The following is a 16794-nucleotide window of genomic DNA, read 5'->3' on the forward strand; positions in this document are numbered from 1 at the left end:
TAGGCTGCGTGTCAAAAAAACACGACATAGGCTAGTCGGTCGAGTTGCCAAATGACCTCAACTGCGCGCTAATTGCGTCAACCACCAACCATTGAGGCCATTGAAAGGGTACCATATTTTGCCGATGTAGAAACATTCGTTAACACAAATACTCTATATATGCGAGTTAAAGGTTGGGTTAGAGGGAAATTTAGAAGAAGTTAAGATCTTACGGAACTTTAACCGCTGGTTAAAGTTATCTAATTAGTAAGATTCTTGCTAAGAGCGCCACGCCTAATCAATTTGGGTGGCGGTATAGAGTTCTACCGACGCTATTCGTTAAGCTAGCTAATTAGGATTTTCCATCCCCGGGATAGAAAATCGCCATTAGCTCGCTAAGAGCGGTAAGCGGAACTGACATCTTTGTATAAACCCGTATATCTACCTACGCTACCCCTTCCCCTTTATTTCTTCTTCTTCTTTCTCCTTAGCTTTGTATCTTTATATATTAGCAATCTATAAGTATATATAGATGGCAACTATAAAAGAAGAGTTGCTAGTGTTGGGAATAAGGCAAGCGGTTATTACGTGTCGTTACGTATTGCTGCCGGCACTAGCGTAGTAAGGAACCTTAGGTTCCTTACCTACCCCCTAATTCTTAACAATAAGCTTTATTAACCAACATCACTGTAACCCTACTCGAGTAGTCGTTATTAGTAAGTTACCCTATGTAACTAATATAGACTAATGCTTATATCTAGGTACTTAATGCATCCCTTTCCTTAAACCTAGACACCTCCCGCCCTTTTAGCACTATTACTTAGCCTAATATACCTAATATAACCCTATAACATGTTACCTAATTAGACTAACTATAGTAACTAATTACTAAGGCGGTAAAGCCCTAACAATATTAACGACCCTAAATAGCGGTATAGATGGCGGGACTAATATAGATAAGTGTTATAACGGATATAGTGGAGTTAATATAGATAAAGATAGTAATGCGGATAATAGAAACGGATATAGCTCTAGGTAGCAATATAAATAATTAGAATAGTATAAGAAAGGGGGGGTAATAAAAATATTGTTGGAAATACAGGGTGACTTACTAATAACGACTACTTAAGTAGGGTTATAGTGATGTTGGTTAATTCTTATTAATAGGAATAAGGAAAGGGGTGAGGAACTTAAGGTTCCTCACCACGCTAGGGCCACGTTGACACGTGACGGCAATATGCTTTATGTGACGGCAATTTGCCTTATTCCCGATACTAGTAACTCTTCTTTTTGTGGTTGCTATATATATATATACAAACAGACAGTATATAATAATACTAGACAATATATAATAAAACTAGATAATATGTAACAAAACTAGACGATATATAACAATACGGTAGTTGGTAGAATTTGGTGGATAATATAAAGACGGGTGGGCTGCTAAGACGCTAGTAGTAAGCAAGCTAATGGCGATTTTCTATGCCGGGCATGGAAAATCCTAATTAGTTAGTAGAAGTCCACACCGCCACCTAAATTAATTAGGTGCGGCGCTCTTAGCAAGGATCTAACTAATTAGACAACTTTAACCGGCGGTTAAAGTTCTATAAGATCTTAACTTCTTTAAATTTCCCTCTTAACCTAACCTTTAACTTATATATATAGAGTATTTATATTAATAAACGTCTTTAGTGCCTTATTTGGGTTTACCTTCGTTATTATATCTGCTAGGTTATCTTAGCTATTAATCTATTAGATCTTAAAGAGTTCTTAACGCTTATAGGACTGCTAAAGTGCTATAATATTAATTATAAGACGCTTCTCCTTTATAGTATTAAGCTTAACTAAATACTTATAGAGGGAATATAAGTCGGTGTATACAATTGTAGGGATAGCGGGAAGTTTAAGCCAGTCTATAATTATCTTAAGGGTAGTTCCAATTATAATTGCTATATTAACTCCGCCGACTATTCTATATATCTCTAACGCTAGAACGCTTTAAGTAACGCGCTTACTCTTAGTTAAGCTCTAATAAATAAGGTTGTTATGGATTATAAAGTTATTCTCTCTAGTAGATTTGTTCGCGATAATAATCTTATATCCTAGCTAGGAGCTAAAATCTTTATTATTTATAAACGATCTATTAACGAATACAAAGAGCTTAGCGGTAGGAAGGTTAATAGGTACATAGAGTAGTCCCCTGTTAAGATGGTTTATTTACTAAAAAAGACGCTTATTTAGGGTAAGAATGTTATCCTTAGTTGGTTCCTAGTATTAAGCGGCAACAGAGAGATTAAAAGAAGCCTTAGGTTAATAGATAGAAGCTATATAAGCTCCGCGAGCGCGTTACTCTACATATCCTTGCTTTAGAGAATTAACGTTAATAACATTAATCTTCTTGCCTTAACCCTTTTGGCGTAGAGTAATGGAGCCCTTATTTAGGGAGAGGATATATCTATTAAAGAGTAATAGTATTGCTAAGTTAAGTCTTTCCTTTGGCTTTGCTATAAGGTTTACCTTTACTAGCTTATCTTCTTTAAGAGCTAAGAATTAGTCGTCTCCTAAGATAATTATATTATCTGTTTATATGCCGACAATTCTAAATAGAGTTCCCGTAGTTATAATAAGGAAGTAGGGATTAAATGTGGAAGTAGTTATTAAAAGCTTCTCCTTGTGGTGCTTGCTGTAGGTAGCCTACTAATAAGTTCCTACCTCTACGATTCTATATAATGGCTTAAGTACAACTATAATCGTATCCTTAGGATATTAGTGGCGAATTTGCTCTAGAAGGTATACTAGTATTAAGCGCTAAAGGCGCGTCTCTAATTAGGTATAGGCCTAAGTGATATTTTATAGGTAAACCGCTATCCTATTCTTTATTAAGGAGGGAGCTAGCGTAATAATAACTTATTAACTAGCTCGTTAAATTATAGGGGATTATATAAGGATTACTTCCTTACTATTATTGTTATAACCTTAAATAACTAGCCTTAACTTTTTAAATGGGGTATTAGTAGCTTTGCCTTTAATCTTATTAACTATTCTTAACTTAAATATATAGACTCTATCGAACTTAGTAGGGTCATATTTTTTAAATTTAAAGACTCCTCTTATAATAAGACTGTTAATCTCCTGCTTATTAGATGCTTAAAAAGGAGCTCCTAAAGTTATAATATAGCCTTTCTTTTAGAGCTGTTTTACGAGTTCAAAGTTAGCCTTCTCTTTAGCTATTATAAAGGCTATCGATAGTTTATCTTTATTCTTAATAGCGGTAATAAATTGCTCTTTAAAATTAATAAGATATTAGCAATTTTGTGATCCTTTTAGGCGACCTCTACCGCATTATAGTTGCGGTACGTCTACTATAATTATATTAGAATTGCCTTCGCCTTCTAGAGTATATTAATTGTGGTTCTCCTCTAGGGTATCCTCTGGGGTATCCTATAAAGGCTTAGAGCTGTTATCCCTATAATAGGGCTTAATAACGGTTAAGCGGAATTAAGTGGGTTTATAGGGCATCTAAAAAGTATAAGTTTAATTATTAATTGCAATAAGTTTATGTGGGCCTAACTATCCTCCCTTTTTACGCTATACGCGTACCTCTAATTAGAGTAGTAGATTAAGCGTAGTTAAGGTATTTAGGCCATTTCTTATTCCTAGTACGTCGTTAACCTAGCGCGTGGCGTAGAGACGTCGCACCTCCTTTATTGCCTTGCGAATAGCCTTAGCTCATTATATAATGGAGGGAGATAGTAAAGAATTATTAGTTATTTAAGGGTAGGCGCTAAAGACTAGTAATATAGGTACAAGCCTATCTAGGCCAGCGGTATCGTTAATAGCCTTAATAGCTATCTATAGGATAAGCTTTTTACTAGCACCCTTTAGTTCTAAAGAAATAATCTTATATACGCGGCGTAATGGCGTATAATATTGTTCTACTTTTCTAATACTATTATATGCCTTAACGGGGACTTCCTTAACCTTAATTGTTNTTGCCTTTACCTATTATTAAAACTCNNTAGATAAGAAGTTCTTTTNTANNTTATNAACNATTTAATTAGGGGGTCCTAGGTAGATATTAATTTAGCATAATTAAAGAGTATCCTATACGTTCCTAGCTAATATATCTTTTAAAAAGCGTGCGGCTTAGAAGGAGGTTAAAAAGTTAATAACTTAGAGTACTGGCTTGCCGCTAAGATATATAATATCTATAATAATACAGAAGTTAAAGTTGTAGTTATTTTTAAGAGTAAACTTAAATCGGCTAGGGGACTTCTGGTTTATTTAGTAGTGGTAGTAGTACTTTATAAGATGTTTAATTACCTTAACTTTAACTTTATAACCTGCTTACTAAAGGACCCTAAGCAATTAGTAAACAGATGGGTGGCCAAAACGACGGTATAGTTGACGTAACTCTGACTTAGTTAGGTGGCTTTAAGCAACGCTCCTTTCTAGCTATTAAAGGAGTAACTAAGGGTAACCCTACTTGCGTATAACGGGCACCCGATTATCTCCCTAGATAAGCATATTCTTAAGGTTATTAAGCTTAACACCTAATTTATCTATATTTTAGATACAGAATAGGAATAGGGTATTTATAGGGATAATATAGAAAGTAATATATCCTAATGGGGTTTAGACCTTAATTATGCTAAGAGAGATTATAGTACCCTTGCTAAAGCGAATTATATATTAGCCTGCTATTAATTAGTTAATTTAAACAGAGCTATTAAGCTACTAAAGAGCTCGAACTTAAGGCTCTCCTACTATAGATACTCCTACGGCTCTAGTATCTAGTATAATACTATAGAAGACGTTTGCCGAGTATCTGTCGTTAAAGGAGAACGCGGAACTTTCCTTTGGCTCATTAAAGATATCTAACTTTATAATAGAATAGAGCGTAGATTAGTTATTAAGGATAGCGATAGTTTATATGCTATTTACCTTACCATACTTAGTGAAGTATTAGTTAGGAGAGTAGTCCTTAATTTCTATATCTATAAGGAGCTGTTCGGCCTTGTTAACCTTACCCTTAAGATCTTCTTCGCCTTTATATTAAACCAGGAAGTTTTAGAAGTAGGCTATAGTGACCTCTTAGTTTCTGACGTTTTGTGTGCTCTAGCGAAACCTATTATATGCCTCCTTTCGTCTATTAAGAGGGTGTCTAGTTAACTAGTAATTTGGCTTCTTATAAACGTAGTACTTCTTCTAATAATTGCTCTAAAGTAAACCTCTATAAGGACCTCTATGATTGCCTTATAGTTAATATTAATTATACCCTTTACCGTATCCCCTACTACATCTACTATATATTCGATTAGTCTAGTTATAATTATATTAGTTAGCTAGGTTAATTAAGGTAGGTTAGAGTTAGGCGTTAAATTGCTATACTTCTTAAGAGCGTAGAGCGGTGCTAATAGAGGATCTTAATTAAGCATATACTTCTTCGTAAGTATTTATAGGGTTAAAGAAAGCGAGATTATATTCTTTAATACCTCGGTATGCGCTAATAACTTAATCGCGTAGGCTAAGGTCCTCTTAATATAATTTAAATAAACCACACTAAATTATCTGAAGTTAATTGAAGAGCTTTTAAAGATAATTAAGCCGAGAGATACCTAGGTTCGTAGCAATAATTCTTAGGAAGGTAGTCTCTTTCTACTCCGATATATATTACTACTTATTCTCTTCTATTTTAAAGTGGCATCTTATCTTATATATTATTTGGTTAAAATTATATCCTTTTCCTGCTAAACGATTATAATAAAAGGTACTGGCGCGGCCCTTAAGTATAACGGAATAGGCGTTATAATATTAGTTAGGTTCTAGTCTAACCTTTTAGCAACAGTTATAGAAGATACGCAGCTTTAAATTAAGGATGTTATATAGTTCCCTACTAAACTTCTTTTTTTGGTCTGTATAGAGCTTTATAAGCTTTATAAGCATTTTTAAAGTGCCTCTAAGTGGTATTAGACTACGTTAAAATTATATTAGAGATTAAGGTGGGGATTGCTTTATAGGCTGCAGTAGAGATATAGGGCTTAGTGGAACACGGCGTGGTACTTAATCTTCCTGTAGTAGAGTTTAAAGGTTATTAAATCGCGAAGTAAAGGGATCTTACGCTTGCTCTTAAGGGGTAGTAGTTAACGTTACTAGTTAAATTAGTAGATCCTAGGGAGCTAGAGATAGAGGTAGAAGCGATAGATATAGAATATAAGAACTTATACCTAGAGTAATAGAATTAGAGCGCGTCTCTATTAGCGTATTATTTGGATTCCATCGTGAGTTAAGCTTCCTCTTAGTGCGTAGTTGGTGCTTAACCTCTTATAGAGTCCATTTGTGCTCTTCTTTTGCGTCAATAACTTGCTCCTAGATATTGTCTCTAATAGCACCCCCATCTATAGGGATAAATACTCTATTCTCCCGAAGGAAGTTACGGAAGTCTTATATAACGTCCTTTTTTGTAAGAGCCTATATTTCCTTTATCCATCTAATAAAGTCCTCCTTTATATAATACTATAGCTCAGTATTATTGTATTTGCTGTCTATATAGTATACTATACGGTATATTAAGAATCCGTTTAGGTCCTATTCCTCGGCGTTTATAGGGTTAATATCTATGTCCTACGTCTCCGGGTTAATGCTTTTCTTATACTTCTTTAGGTAGGTTAACGCTATAGTAGGTATAGAATTAACGGGGTGTCGTACGTCGAAGGTAGGTAGGGTTTTTGGCTTTATAGAATCTCGTAAGTTTACTGTTAAAAGGTAGGCAATTAAGATGTTGTTAACGCGTTTCGGACATTAACTTTAGGACCGTAGGTTTAGTGACACTTCTAACCTAAAGTACTCGACCAAATCTTCGTATGTGTAGTTGTTTAACGCGTTTTAGACGTTAATTTTGGGACCGTAGGTTTAGTGACACTTTTAACCTAAAGTACTTAACTAAATCTTTGTAAACGTGGTTGTTCTGCGTAATAGACGCAACTTAGTATCTCCTAGTACTTAGTGACACTTCTATTACTAGTTTTTCGCAAGTTTAAGGTAGTATAGTATCGCCGGGATCCATTCCATATAAGCGTATATAGCACCCCTATACGAGACTGTCTCTTCTATTCAAAAACCTAGCTACTTTATAGTTAACTGTGTATTTAACCACTGATTAGTATTGGAAACATAGGGTGACTTACCAATAACGACTACTTGAGTAGGGTTATAGTGATGTTGGTTAATTCTTATTAATAGGAATAAGGAAAGGGGTGAGGAACTTAAGGTTCCTCACCACGCTAGGGCCACGTCGACACGTGACGGCAATATGCTTCATGCGACGGCAACTTGCCTCATTCCCGATAAATATAATAGAGTGGACACAGGCAGTAATACTAGCGTAAATAGTGGAGAAGATATGGACAAGAATGGTAATACCGGCAATAATTTTGGAAATAATACCTATAAGCTTATCTTTATAGGTATAAAATCGCGGAATTAGAAACGTACTATTAATATACTATATTACTAGAATTACAAATAGTTAATAGTTGCAGTTAAGCCATTTAGAAAGACGCTTAGGGCTAAACCTAATATAAGTCTTTAGTATACTATTAGAAAAGGGGTTAAGTCTATACTATTTAATAATAAGGATCTAGATATCTTTAGAATAAGAGTAAAGGAGGGGCTAGGTAAGGTAAATACTTTATAGTCTATAATAGGTTTAGAGGAGTAGCTATTTTATATAGTGGTTATAATATAAATATATTTTTAAAGGCATATTATAGCAATCTATAGCTGTTGGTTATATAGGGTGACTTACCAATAACGACTACTCAAGTAGGGTTACAGTGATGTTGGTTAATAAAGCTTTTTTAATTAGAATGAGGAAGGGCAAGGAGCTTAAGGCTCCTCGCCACGCTAGTGCCGTGGCAATACGTAATGGCAACTTGCCATTACGTGACGGCAGTTTACCGTACGTGACGGCAAATTGCCTCATTCCCGACACTAGCAACTCTTCTTTTATAGTTACCCTCTATATATAAATACTGCTTAACTATTATAATAAATATAAATCCTCCTTACTTACTATTGCCATTATAATATAAGTCTCGCTATCCTAAAATTTACCTCTTAGCATATGGTGCTTTCTTACTAAGGAGTCGTGGGTAGACATTATATTAGGGCCGTTAGGGCCGCTAAGGCGCTAGCTATAAGCGAGCTAATAGCAATTTTCTATCCCGGGGATAGAAAATCCTAATTAGCGTTATCTACCTTATTAAGTTCTATAAGAAGCTTCTAACAATTCTTCTTTTATAGATATAGTGCTACAGGAAGGTAGTAAGGTATTGGTTTAGCTGCAGGTGGAAGCAGCAAAAGTCTATTTAGGTGGTAGTACGGTACCAGCGGCGGTAGTAATAGTGGTTAAGTATAGAGCTTATCTATTAGTCGGTCGGTTAATTATAGGCGTATAGGCACGATTATTTAGTCGGTAGATCGTAGGCGTATTAGCGCAATCAGTATCGTAATAGCAGGCATAGCGGCGCTATTAGTTTGTCGATAGTATGTAGCAGTACGGTACTAGCGTAGGGTCAGTTCCGTAGGCAGATTAGCACAGAGTCTTATTATAGGGTTGGTTCGTAATAGTAGGCGTATTAGCGCTATCGTTATCTAGTTTATGGTTCGTGTCGTGGGTATATTAGCATAAGGCTTATCGGGTTTATAGCTACCGCAAATACTAGTAGTTCTTTCTTTATACTTTACCTACGTAACTATGCCGTTCTAACTACTCTCCCCCCCTACATTACTCTCTCTTTATGGCACCCTCTATAAGAACTTCCTATCTAGATTACGCTAGTAGCCACCTCTATAGCTACCTTAGGAACTATAGGAGTCTTAGAATTCCCCTCTACGCTAGATCTTCTAAAGCTTGTTAAATATTTATAGAGAAATAGAGGCTTATTACGGAGATTGCTGCGGAGATTGCTGCGGAGATTGCTGTGGAGATTGCTGGTGGGACGGAGCTTAAGTAGACGGAGCTTATATAGACGGAGCTTGTATAGACGGAGCTTATATAGGCGGAGCTTATATAGACGGAGCTTATATAGGCGGAGCTTATATAGACGGAGCTTATAGGAACAGAGCTTAAGGCATAGGTTAAGATATAACAGCTTAAGGAACTTAAGGTATTTAATAGCCTAAGGTTATCTATAGTGGTTTCTGCGGAGACTACTACAGAGGTTACTAATAAGGTTACTACGGAGGTTCTTATAGAGGTTCTTATTAAGCTTATTAGCGGGACAGAGTTTATACAGACGGAGCTTATATAGATAAAGCTTATACAAACAGAGCTTATAGCTGTCCGTTATTAGAATTCCCTCAAAAGTTAAACTTCTTTATAGCGCGTATTTAGTGCTTAATCTTAATCTCTTATAGAGTCCATTTATGCTCTTCTTTTACATTAATAATATACTCCTAAATATTATCTCTAATAACGCCCCCATCTATAGGGACGAATACTCTATACTCCCATAAAAAGTTATGGAAGTCTTATATAATATCCTTATTCGCGGGAGCCTATATTTCCTTTATCTATTTAACAAAGTCCTCCCTTATATATTCCTATAGCGCGGTATTATCGTATTTACTATCTTTATAATATACCATATGGTATAATAAGAATCCGTTTAGGTCTTGTGGTTTAGTGTTTACAAGGTTAATATCTCTATTCTATATCTTTAGGTTAATATCTTTCTTATACTTCTTTAGGTAGGTTAACGCCATAGTAGGTATAGAATTAACGGGGTATTATACGTCAAAGGTAGGTAGGATTTTCGGTTTTATAGGATCTCGTAGGTTTGCTATTAAGAGGTAGGCAATTTAAGATGTTGTTTGACGCGTTTTAGACGTTAACTTAGGACCTTAGGTTTAATAACACTTCTAACCTAAAGTACTTAACTAAATCTTCGTAAACGCGGTTGTTCTACGTAATAGACGCAACTTAGTATCTCCTAGTACTTAGTAACACTTCTATTACTAGTTTTTTGCAAGTTTAAGGTAGTACAGTATCGCCGGGATCTATTCCATATAAGCGTATATAGTACCCCTATATAAGACTATCTCTTCTATTTAAAAACCTAGCTGCTCTATAGTTAACTGTATATTCAACCACTAATCAGTATTAGTTATATAGGGTAACTCATCAATAACGACTACTTGAGTAGGGTTATAGTGATGTTGGTTAATAAAGCTTTTTTAATTGGAATAAGGAAGGGCGAGGAGCTTAAGGCTCCTCGCCACGCTAGTGCCGCGGCGACACGTGATGGCAACTTGCCATCACGTGACGGCAAATTGCCTCATTCCCGACAATGGCAATCTATAGTAATCTGTGGCAATTTATAGCAATTTGTAGCAATCTATAGCAATCTATAGCAGTATATTATAATTTAGAGAAATATATATAGTCCGTACAGTTTGTACAGTTTGTATAGTTTATATAGTTCGTATAGTTTATATAGTTCGTATAGTTTATATAGTTCGTATAGTTTATATAGTTTGTATAGTTTATACAGTTTACGCGCTATATAATTATAGGGTAGCAAAATGCTAGCATTGGTTTGGTAGTTAAGCATTTTACTGCAATTTACTAGCAGACGCTGCAAACTTGTTACAAAATGCGCGGTTTGTACAAATCGCTAACGACTATATACGACCGCCGCGATCGTATAGTTTGCGGCAATTTGCGGCAAACTGCAATAACCTGCCACAAAAAAAAATCCTAATAATTATATATTTAATTAGTCTAGTTATAATTATGTTAGTTAGGAATACTTAGTTAGGTAGGGTTTTTAGTATAAAACTATTAAGATTTTTATATTTATATTATAGTACCTATAGCAGAGCGTAGCTTAGCATATACTCCTTTAAATGTATTTATAGGTTTATATAGCGCTAAGTTACACTTAGGAACGCTATAGCATGCTAAGATAACCTAGTCCCTTAGGCTGTTTTTGTTTTAGTAAGTTTTAGTAAGGCCATATTAGATTTTCTAGAGTTTATTAAAGAGTAGTTAAAGGCACTCTAAATAAGTATTTATTAGGTTAGAAGCGATAACTTTTTAAAACATAGTCTCCTATTATTTAGATATATAAAGCTAGTAATTCTTATTAATCTTAAAGTGGGCTCTAGTAAGCTAAAGTATTATATTAAAGCTATAGTTTCTACCCGTAATATAGTTGTAATAAAATATTACTACCCGTCCCTTTAATATAATAGAGAAAGCGTAGTGGTACTAGTAGTATTAAATTTTAACCTTATTATAACAGTTATAGAAGACCTATAGTTTAACTCTAAGTATATTATATAGTTCTCCTCTAAACTTCTTCTCTTTATCTAAATATACCTTTATTAGATTCGTAACTTCTTATAATAGAGGCTTACCAGTTAGCTAGGATAGAGGGGGTAGAGGTAGCGAAGGGGGTAACGGAAGAGCACCTCTAGGTAGGGGAGTACCTCCTAGTAGAAGAGTACCTCTAGGTAGGGAATTAGCGTTCTAGGGGTTTTAATATAAATTAAAGTTGCCTTCTAAAAAATATAGGTTAGTTTTAGGTTTCCGTAGTTAACGTATAATCTTAACTTCTATCTATACTAGTTCTTCTATACTAATAATAACGGCCTAAATATTATTAGTAATTAGGTTACCGTTCTTAGTAATATATACCCTATTCCTATAGAGGAAGTCTTAAAAATCCTAAATAATATTAACGTTGCTAAGTGCCTAGGTATTAGCAGTCCATCTTATAAAATCCTCCCTAAAATACTCCTATGGTTATAAATCGGCGTAATATCTATTTTGGTAGAATATAATATAATATAGAAGAAAGCTGTTAACTTATTTTACGGTATAAGTTGTTATATTAAAGGCGAATTTATCCCAATCTTTATTAATAAGTTTCGCGTGCTTAGCTACCCCTAATAGTAAGAAGTCTTTCCAGTTATTTGGCATAGCTATGCTTTTAGAGGAAGGGAAGTGTTGTTAGTGTAGGGATTGTCGTTTAGTACGCGTTTGTCGTTTAGTACGCGTTTATAATATATATTTGCGATTATAGGGCTCAGAACCAGTTCTAGCCTTAAATCGCAAAGACTCGTAAAGTATATTGTTCTACGTAATAGACGCAAGAATTTATAATCTTAAAAAGGCTCAGGACTAGTTCTAGCCTTTAGATCCTTAGATTCGTGGAAGAGTTCTATTTAAGGTTTAGGACCAGTTCTAACCTTAAAAGATAGCTTCCTTTAGCATAAGTAGCACTGATAGTGGCTCATCTCTTCTTAGTGGAATACCTAGCTGTTCTGTAGTATAACAGTGAAGTTAACCACTAATTAGTGTTGGTTACACAAGGTAATATTACGTAGCTACGGTTCGTAGATAGTATAATGATTGTTGTTCTTGTTTCTTCATGAAGGAGGGCGAGGAGCTTAGGGCTCCTCGCCACGCTAATGCCGCGGCAACACGTGACGGCAACTTGCCGCACGTAACGGCAACTTGCCACACGTGACGGCAATATGCCTTATATGGTGACCACTTGCCTTTATTCCCAACAGGTGCCGCCCACAACCAATTCATCGCCATGCGGCACGTCATGGCAATAACGCGACAAAGAATCATTACTTTTCAAATTCAATTGCTTTATGTGCTTACAATCTCAATCAATGCCTAGGGCGACAGTCGTGGAAAGTCAATCGTCTGAATCTGCCGGTGTTGGCGACCTGCGACTGGTTCCTTCGATCTCGGCTCAATCTCTGGGGTCTCGGCAAGTCGCGAGATCGACCTGGTCAAAGCCCCTTGCATCATCCATATTCGTTGGAGTTAATCCTTGCCATAGCACTGACACGTTAATGCATTGGAGCGTTGAAAAATCATCCAGTAGGAGTGTTTCCAGAAACTTTTCGATGGAAAAATATGCTAAAGCATCTCCAATTAACATTTCTAGCTATAATATGAGAGGAATTCACGGAATGGAATCTACATATAATCTCTTAAGACTGACATAAGTTTTAGACCTGTCCTTTCGCAAACTAATGATCTTAAAAGGGAAAATTGGTTATATGGGACGGCTGCAAAGCATTTGAGATTTTTTTTATAGTTAAAAGTGTTAGCAGAAGTAATGAAGTTCTCTAGGAGGAAATCGGACAACCTTCCGAGATACGTCAGCAGAACCATTTCGAAGAGCCAAGCAAATTCAGACAAAATACTTAAGGAAAATTATTTAGAAGTTTTACTGAAGAAACTCCCATCATTAACGAAGCACCAAGGGAGATTATTTGAACAGAAGTATATATATAAGTGTATACATTTGAGTGCGCATCGGCTTATGAAAGTGCTATTCTAGTCAGAGATCGTGCCCCAACCCTTTAATGCCCCTGATGCCAAATGCCAACCCAAATCCGCTGGGAGAAGTTACCCGGTATGTACAAGAGTAGTAATTCTTCCGTTATAGCCTCATAAGTTCGTAAACCTAATGCTACAATAACCTAAACTGCTCTCTTTTTAATACCCTGTTTTCCGTCTCTTCCTAAGAAAGGCTTTTCCTTAACTAATTTATAGTTGTATATAATAGTTATATAAAAAACCATTACCTACAACTTTGCTACTTAAAGCATAATATACTCTCTATTAACCCGATCCATCGCCTTCCTCTACTAAAAAGCTTGGGTGCTAAGCATACTGCCGCCTGCTTGCCTTGCCGCCTGTCCATCAGTTCTTTTATTAACCACTCTCTAAACCTTTTCCAAAACTTCCAAGCTACTTAGATTATTAAAGAAACCGCTCTCCCTCTGAATCTCTATATACCTCTGCCTTACGATAGCTCTGTGCTATTCGTCCACACACTCCGTGCCTATAATAAATAGTGGCCACAATAAGAACTTGTTAACGCGGCTCGTTACACTAATTTGTGAGATATGGTATAAACCCTGCGCGACTAGGTTCTAGATATTTAAGGCGCTTGAGGGCAGCGTTGGGTGAGCAAGGGGTTCGATATACAGAAGCGCCGAGTACCTGAAGCTCTTACTAATATGCAAGAGTGCAGCTTGCGTAGGAGAGAGAGCCAAAGAAGAAGATACTGCACCACATGAGGGCGCAGAAGGCATTAACTCTCCCCCTGGCGCCTCAAGCTCCCACTCTTGGCTGGCTGAGGCTTCGCTGGCTGAGGCTTTGTCAGCCACTCTTTTACGTAGGCTCTGGCCCTTGGACGACTTCACGAGCTGTGCCATATTTGGTTCAACGAAGCGCTGACGGGTCTCAGGATGATGGGCGAGGTGAGGTATGGCTTGCATATTAAGCGAGCAGAGCCTCTTTAAAGCGGCGATGTGACAGGGCCTAAGCGAGGTAGGAAGACTGCCAAAAGCGGCGGCCAATAGGATATAACTGTTTTTTGTCTCGGTTAGCCAACGGGAACCCTCACAGACTATATGCAACTGTATAGTTTTTCAGCTCCTTGGTGCTAACAAGCATTTTACCCTTAAGGCCGACTCCAGTAATTCCGGAGTATCCCTCTATTTATTACAATGAACTATTGAATAGATCTTATAGCCTTTAACAACCAAACTGATTAAGTCGATCAATGCCCTGGACGCCAAATAAATGGGATTAAATTCGGACCCAAATAGCTACGTATCTAGATCAACAGACGCCTCTTTAAATCCTAGATGTCCTGAAGAATCGCGTGACAAGATGCGTTCAGTCAGTCGGAGTCGAGGCCAGCGAGCAGGCTGGCGGGGGGTGCGAAGAACGTCGTGCCCGTGAGCGGTTTCGAGAAGTCGAGCAAGCGGTCGTGCAGCCCGGGAGGGTCCCCAACAAACATGCGCTGCAGCATCCGCTCGATAACCCACAGACGCCGCGAGTACCCGATGAAGTACGTTCCGAACTCGCCTGAGCCAGGGGAGCCGAACGGCATGTTGTCGCGGAGGATTTCATGCTCGTCACCGTTCTCGTCTTCGATCGTGGCGAGCGTCTTATGTGACCGCTGGCCAGAGGCTGCATCGTTAAGCTCAACGTTGTCCAACTTCGTGCGGCCGATGATGGCCTCCTGCTGCTCGGCCGGGAGGGCACGCCACGCTTTGAGGTCGTGCAGGTACTTCTGCACGACGATGTAGCTGCCACCGGCGGCGGATGCGTCCTCCTCAGCGACGAGGATCGAGGTGGGCACAGCAGGACCGACCGGGTTGGCCGTGCCGTCGACGAATCCGAGGAGGTCGCGAACGTCGAAGTAGCGGAAGCCGACGGTTTCGTCGACGACCGCAACAGCGTCGCCCAGGAGGTCCATCAGCTGCCGCTCGAACTCAAAGCATAAGTCTCGGCGCTCCGAGCGGATGTGGAAGAGCAGATCGCCAGGCGTCGAGACGGCAGTATGGACCGCGCCCTTAACGACGGGGAAGGGACGGAGCTCCGCCGGCCGGGGTAGACCAGTGATGCAATCCCAGACGTCGCTGCCGATGCCAACGGTGCACGCGAACGAGGCACTGAGATCGCGAATGGCGACGTTCTTGGTGAGGTCGTCGATGCTCGCGAGCGTCGAGCGTACGGTCCGGATCGCGTCGGGACCGTCAGTGACCGACAGGGCGAGGAAGGTCGCCGACTGTGTTAGCGGCGCGTCGACGCGTTGCGGCTCGATGGGGACGCGGCGGCTCATTCTTGCCCTCGTTGCCTGCTCAGCAGTATGTAGTTGGCCAACTATAGGTCGAGGTCGAGGTCGACGGTCTTGAGGATTCGGCCGACCTGATAGGGGTCGTCGTAACTCTTTAACTAATGTTACCCGCGCAGCTTGTCGCCCTAGATCTAGGATCCAAGATCTAGAATGTAACCGACTTAGGAGCCCCGTCATAGAATCCGTTATATTCATGCTACGCTTAGTACCACTTAATCTTGACCTGATTCTTATAGTGTAGGTATAGGGTTCTTATCTCTAAGCTAGTCTCCGGCGATTACCCCGCTATGAAAGCACTTTATCTCACACTCCGATTGGCCGCCACTGTAGAATAGCGGGCACCTATCAGACAGCTACGATTCTCAAAAATTAAGAATATATTGTATACAATTAGCATAGATCCTACATTCCTCATCACTCTCAGAAGAAGAGAGAAAAGACTCAGCAGAGGGTATGCACATAACACCGCTCTAACAGCTATCCAGTGCCTCGCTAATTTGTTCTGCCGTTAACGGTGGGCTCGGGGGTGGCGCTATCATCTCTCGTTAGGTGCAATGTCACAAAACATCGGCAAAAATAGTTAGACTTACGGTAGGTCCCATAAACTTCCAGCGACCAGGCCTTCATCTGCTCCCCCGTGGGCTCGTCAATTAGAAGCAGCTTACAGGGTTGTTGCTGCGGCTGCAGTTGGGGACGAAGCTGTGGTGGCTCGCTTAGTGGCATTTCGCTGGTATTAACCGCTCGGCTGCGAAGATCCACGGCGCCACCTGCAGCCAAGCCGTCCACATGCCGCTGAGTGCACAGGCTGCCCGCCTGCAAAATAGTGACTCAGCGGCCGATTCAGCGAACCATTTTCCGGCCAAGAGTTGGGAACAGAAATTATTGGAGGAGATAAAGGCGCCATCTGGAGGAGTATAACGTAGTTTATAAGCGAGCTGGCCATATAAGCGAGCTGGCCACCTTAAAACTCACCAAAAATTGGAAAAATCACACTTTAATATCTTAACAACCACTTAATAATAATTAATGCAAATTTAATAGCGGCCTATTAATGTAATAACTAACTTATATAGAAAGTATTGGAAATCTAATATAAGCNGAAGTAGGTTAAATAGAAAANNNGNGG

The 16794-nt window shown here is 38.7% G+C and overlaps 2 protein-coding genes across 2 annotated transcripts; both read right to left on the bottom strand.

Annotated features, from left to right (window-relative positions):
• Nucleotides 1–14435: 14435 nt before the first annotated feature.
• On the bottom strand, nt 14436–15909 carry K441DRAFT_668169 (Dyp-type peroxidase). Its single transcript, XM_067649956.1, has one exon. It carries the CDS (start codon nt 15651–15653, stop codon nt 14706–14708), a length of 948 nt encoding a protein of 315 aa, XP_067498637.1. The 5' UTR covers nt 15654–15909; the 3' UTR covers nt 14436–14705.
• Nucleotides 15910–16090: 181 nt separating this feature from the next.
• K441DRAFT_296721 (uncharacterized protein) lies at nt 16091–16455 on the bottom strand. Its single transcript, XM_067641007.1, has 2 exons — nt 16259–16455; nt 16091–16200 (listed from the first exon to the last, which is right to left on the bottom strand). The coding sequence occupies exons 1-2, from the start codon at nt 16389–16391 to the stop codon at nt 16139–16141; spliced, it is 195 nt and encodes a 64-aa protein (XP_067498638.1). The 5' UTR covers nt 16392–16455; the 3' UTR covers nt 16091–16138.
• Nucleotides 16456–16794: the final 339 nt, after the last annotated feature.

Source organism: Cenococcum geophilum (genome assembly GCF_001692895.1).
Source record: "Cenococcum geophilum 1.58 unplaced genomic scaffold K441scaffold_60, whole genome shotgun sequence".
Classification (NCBI taxonomy): domain Eukaryota; kingdom Fungi; phylum Ascomycota; class Dothideomycetes; order Gloniales; family Gloniaceae; genus Cenococcum; species Cenococcum geophilum.

What these genes read in the sequence shown, in the direction of transcription:
- K441DRAFT_668169 (XM_067649956.1), bottom strand. Translation starts at nt 15,653, where the DNA reads ATGAGCCGCCGCGTCCCCATCGAGCCGCAACGCGTCGACGCGCCGCTA.
- K441DRAFT_296721 (XM_067641007.1), bottom strand. Translation starts at nt 16,391, where the DNA reads ATGCCACTAAGCGAGCCACCACAGCTTCGTCCCCAACTGCAGCCGCAG. An exon ending in GGAAGTTTATGGGACCTACC is followed by an intron (nt 16,201 to 16,258) that starts GTAAGTCTAACT and finishes GAGAGATGATAG; the next exon opens with CGCCACCCCCGAGCCCACCG.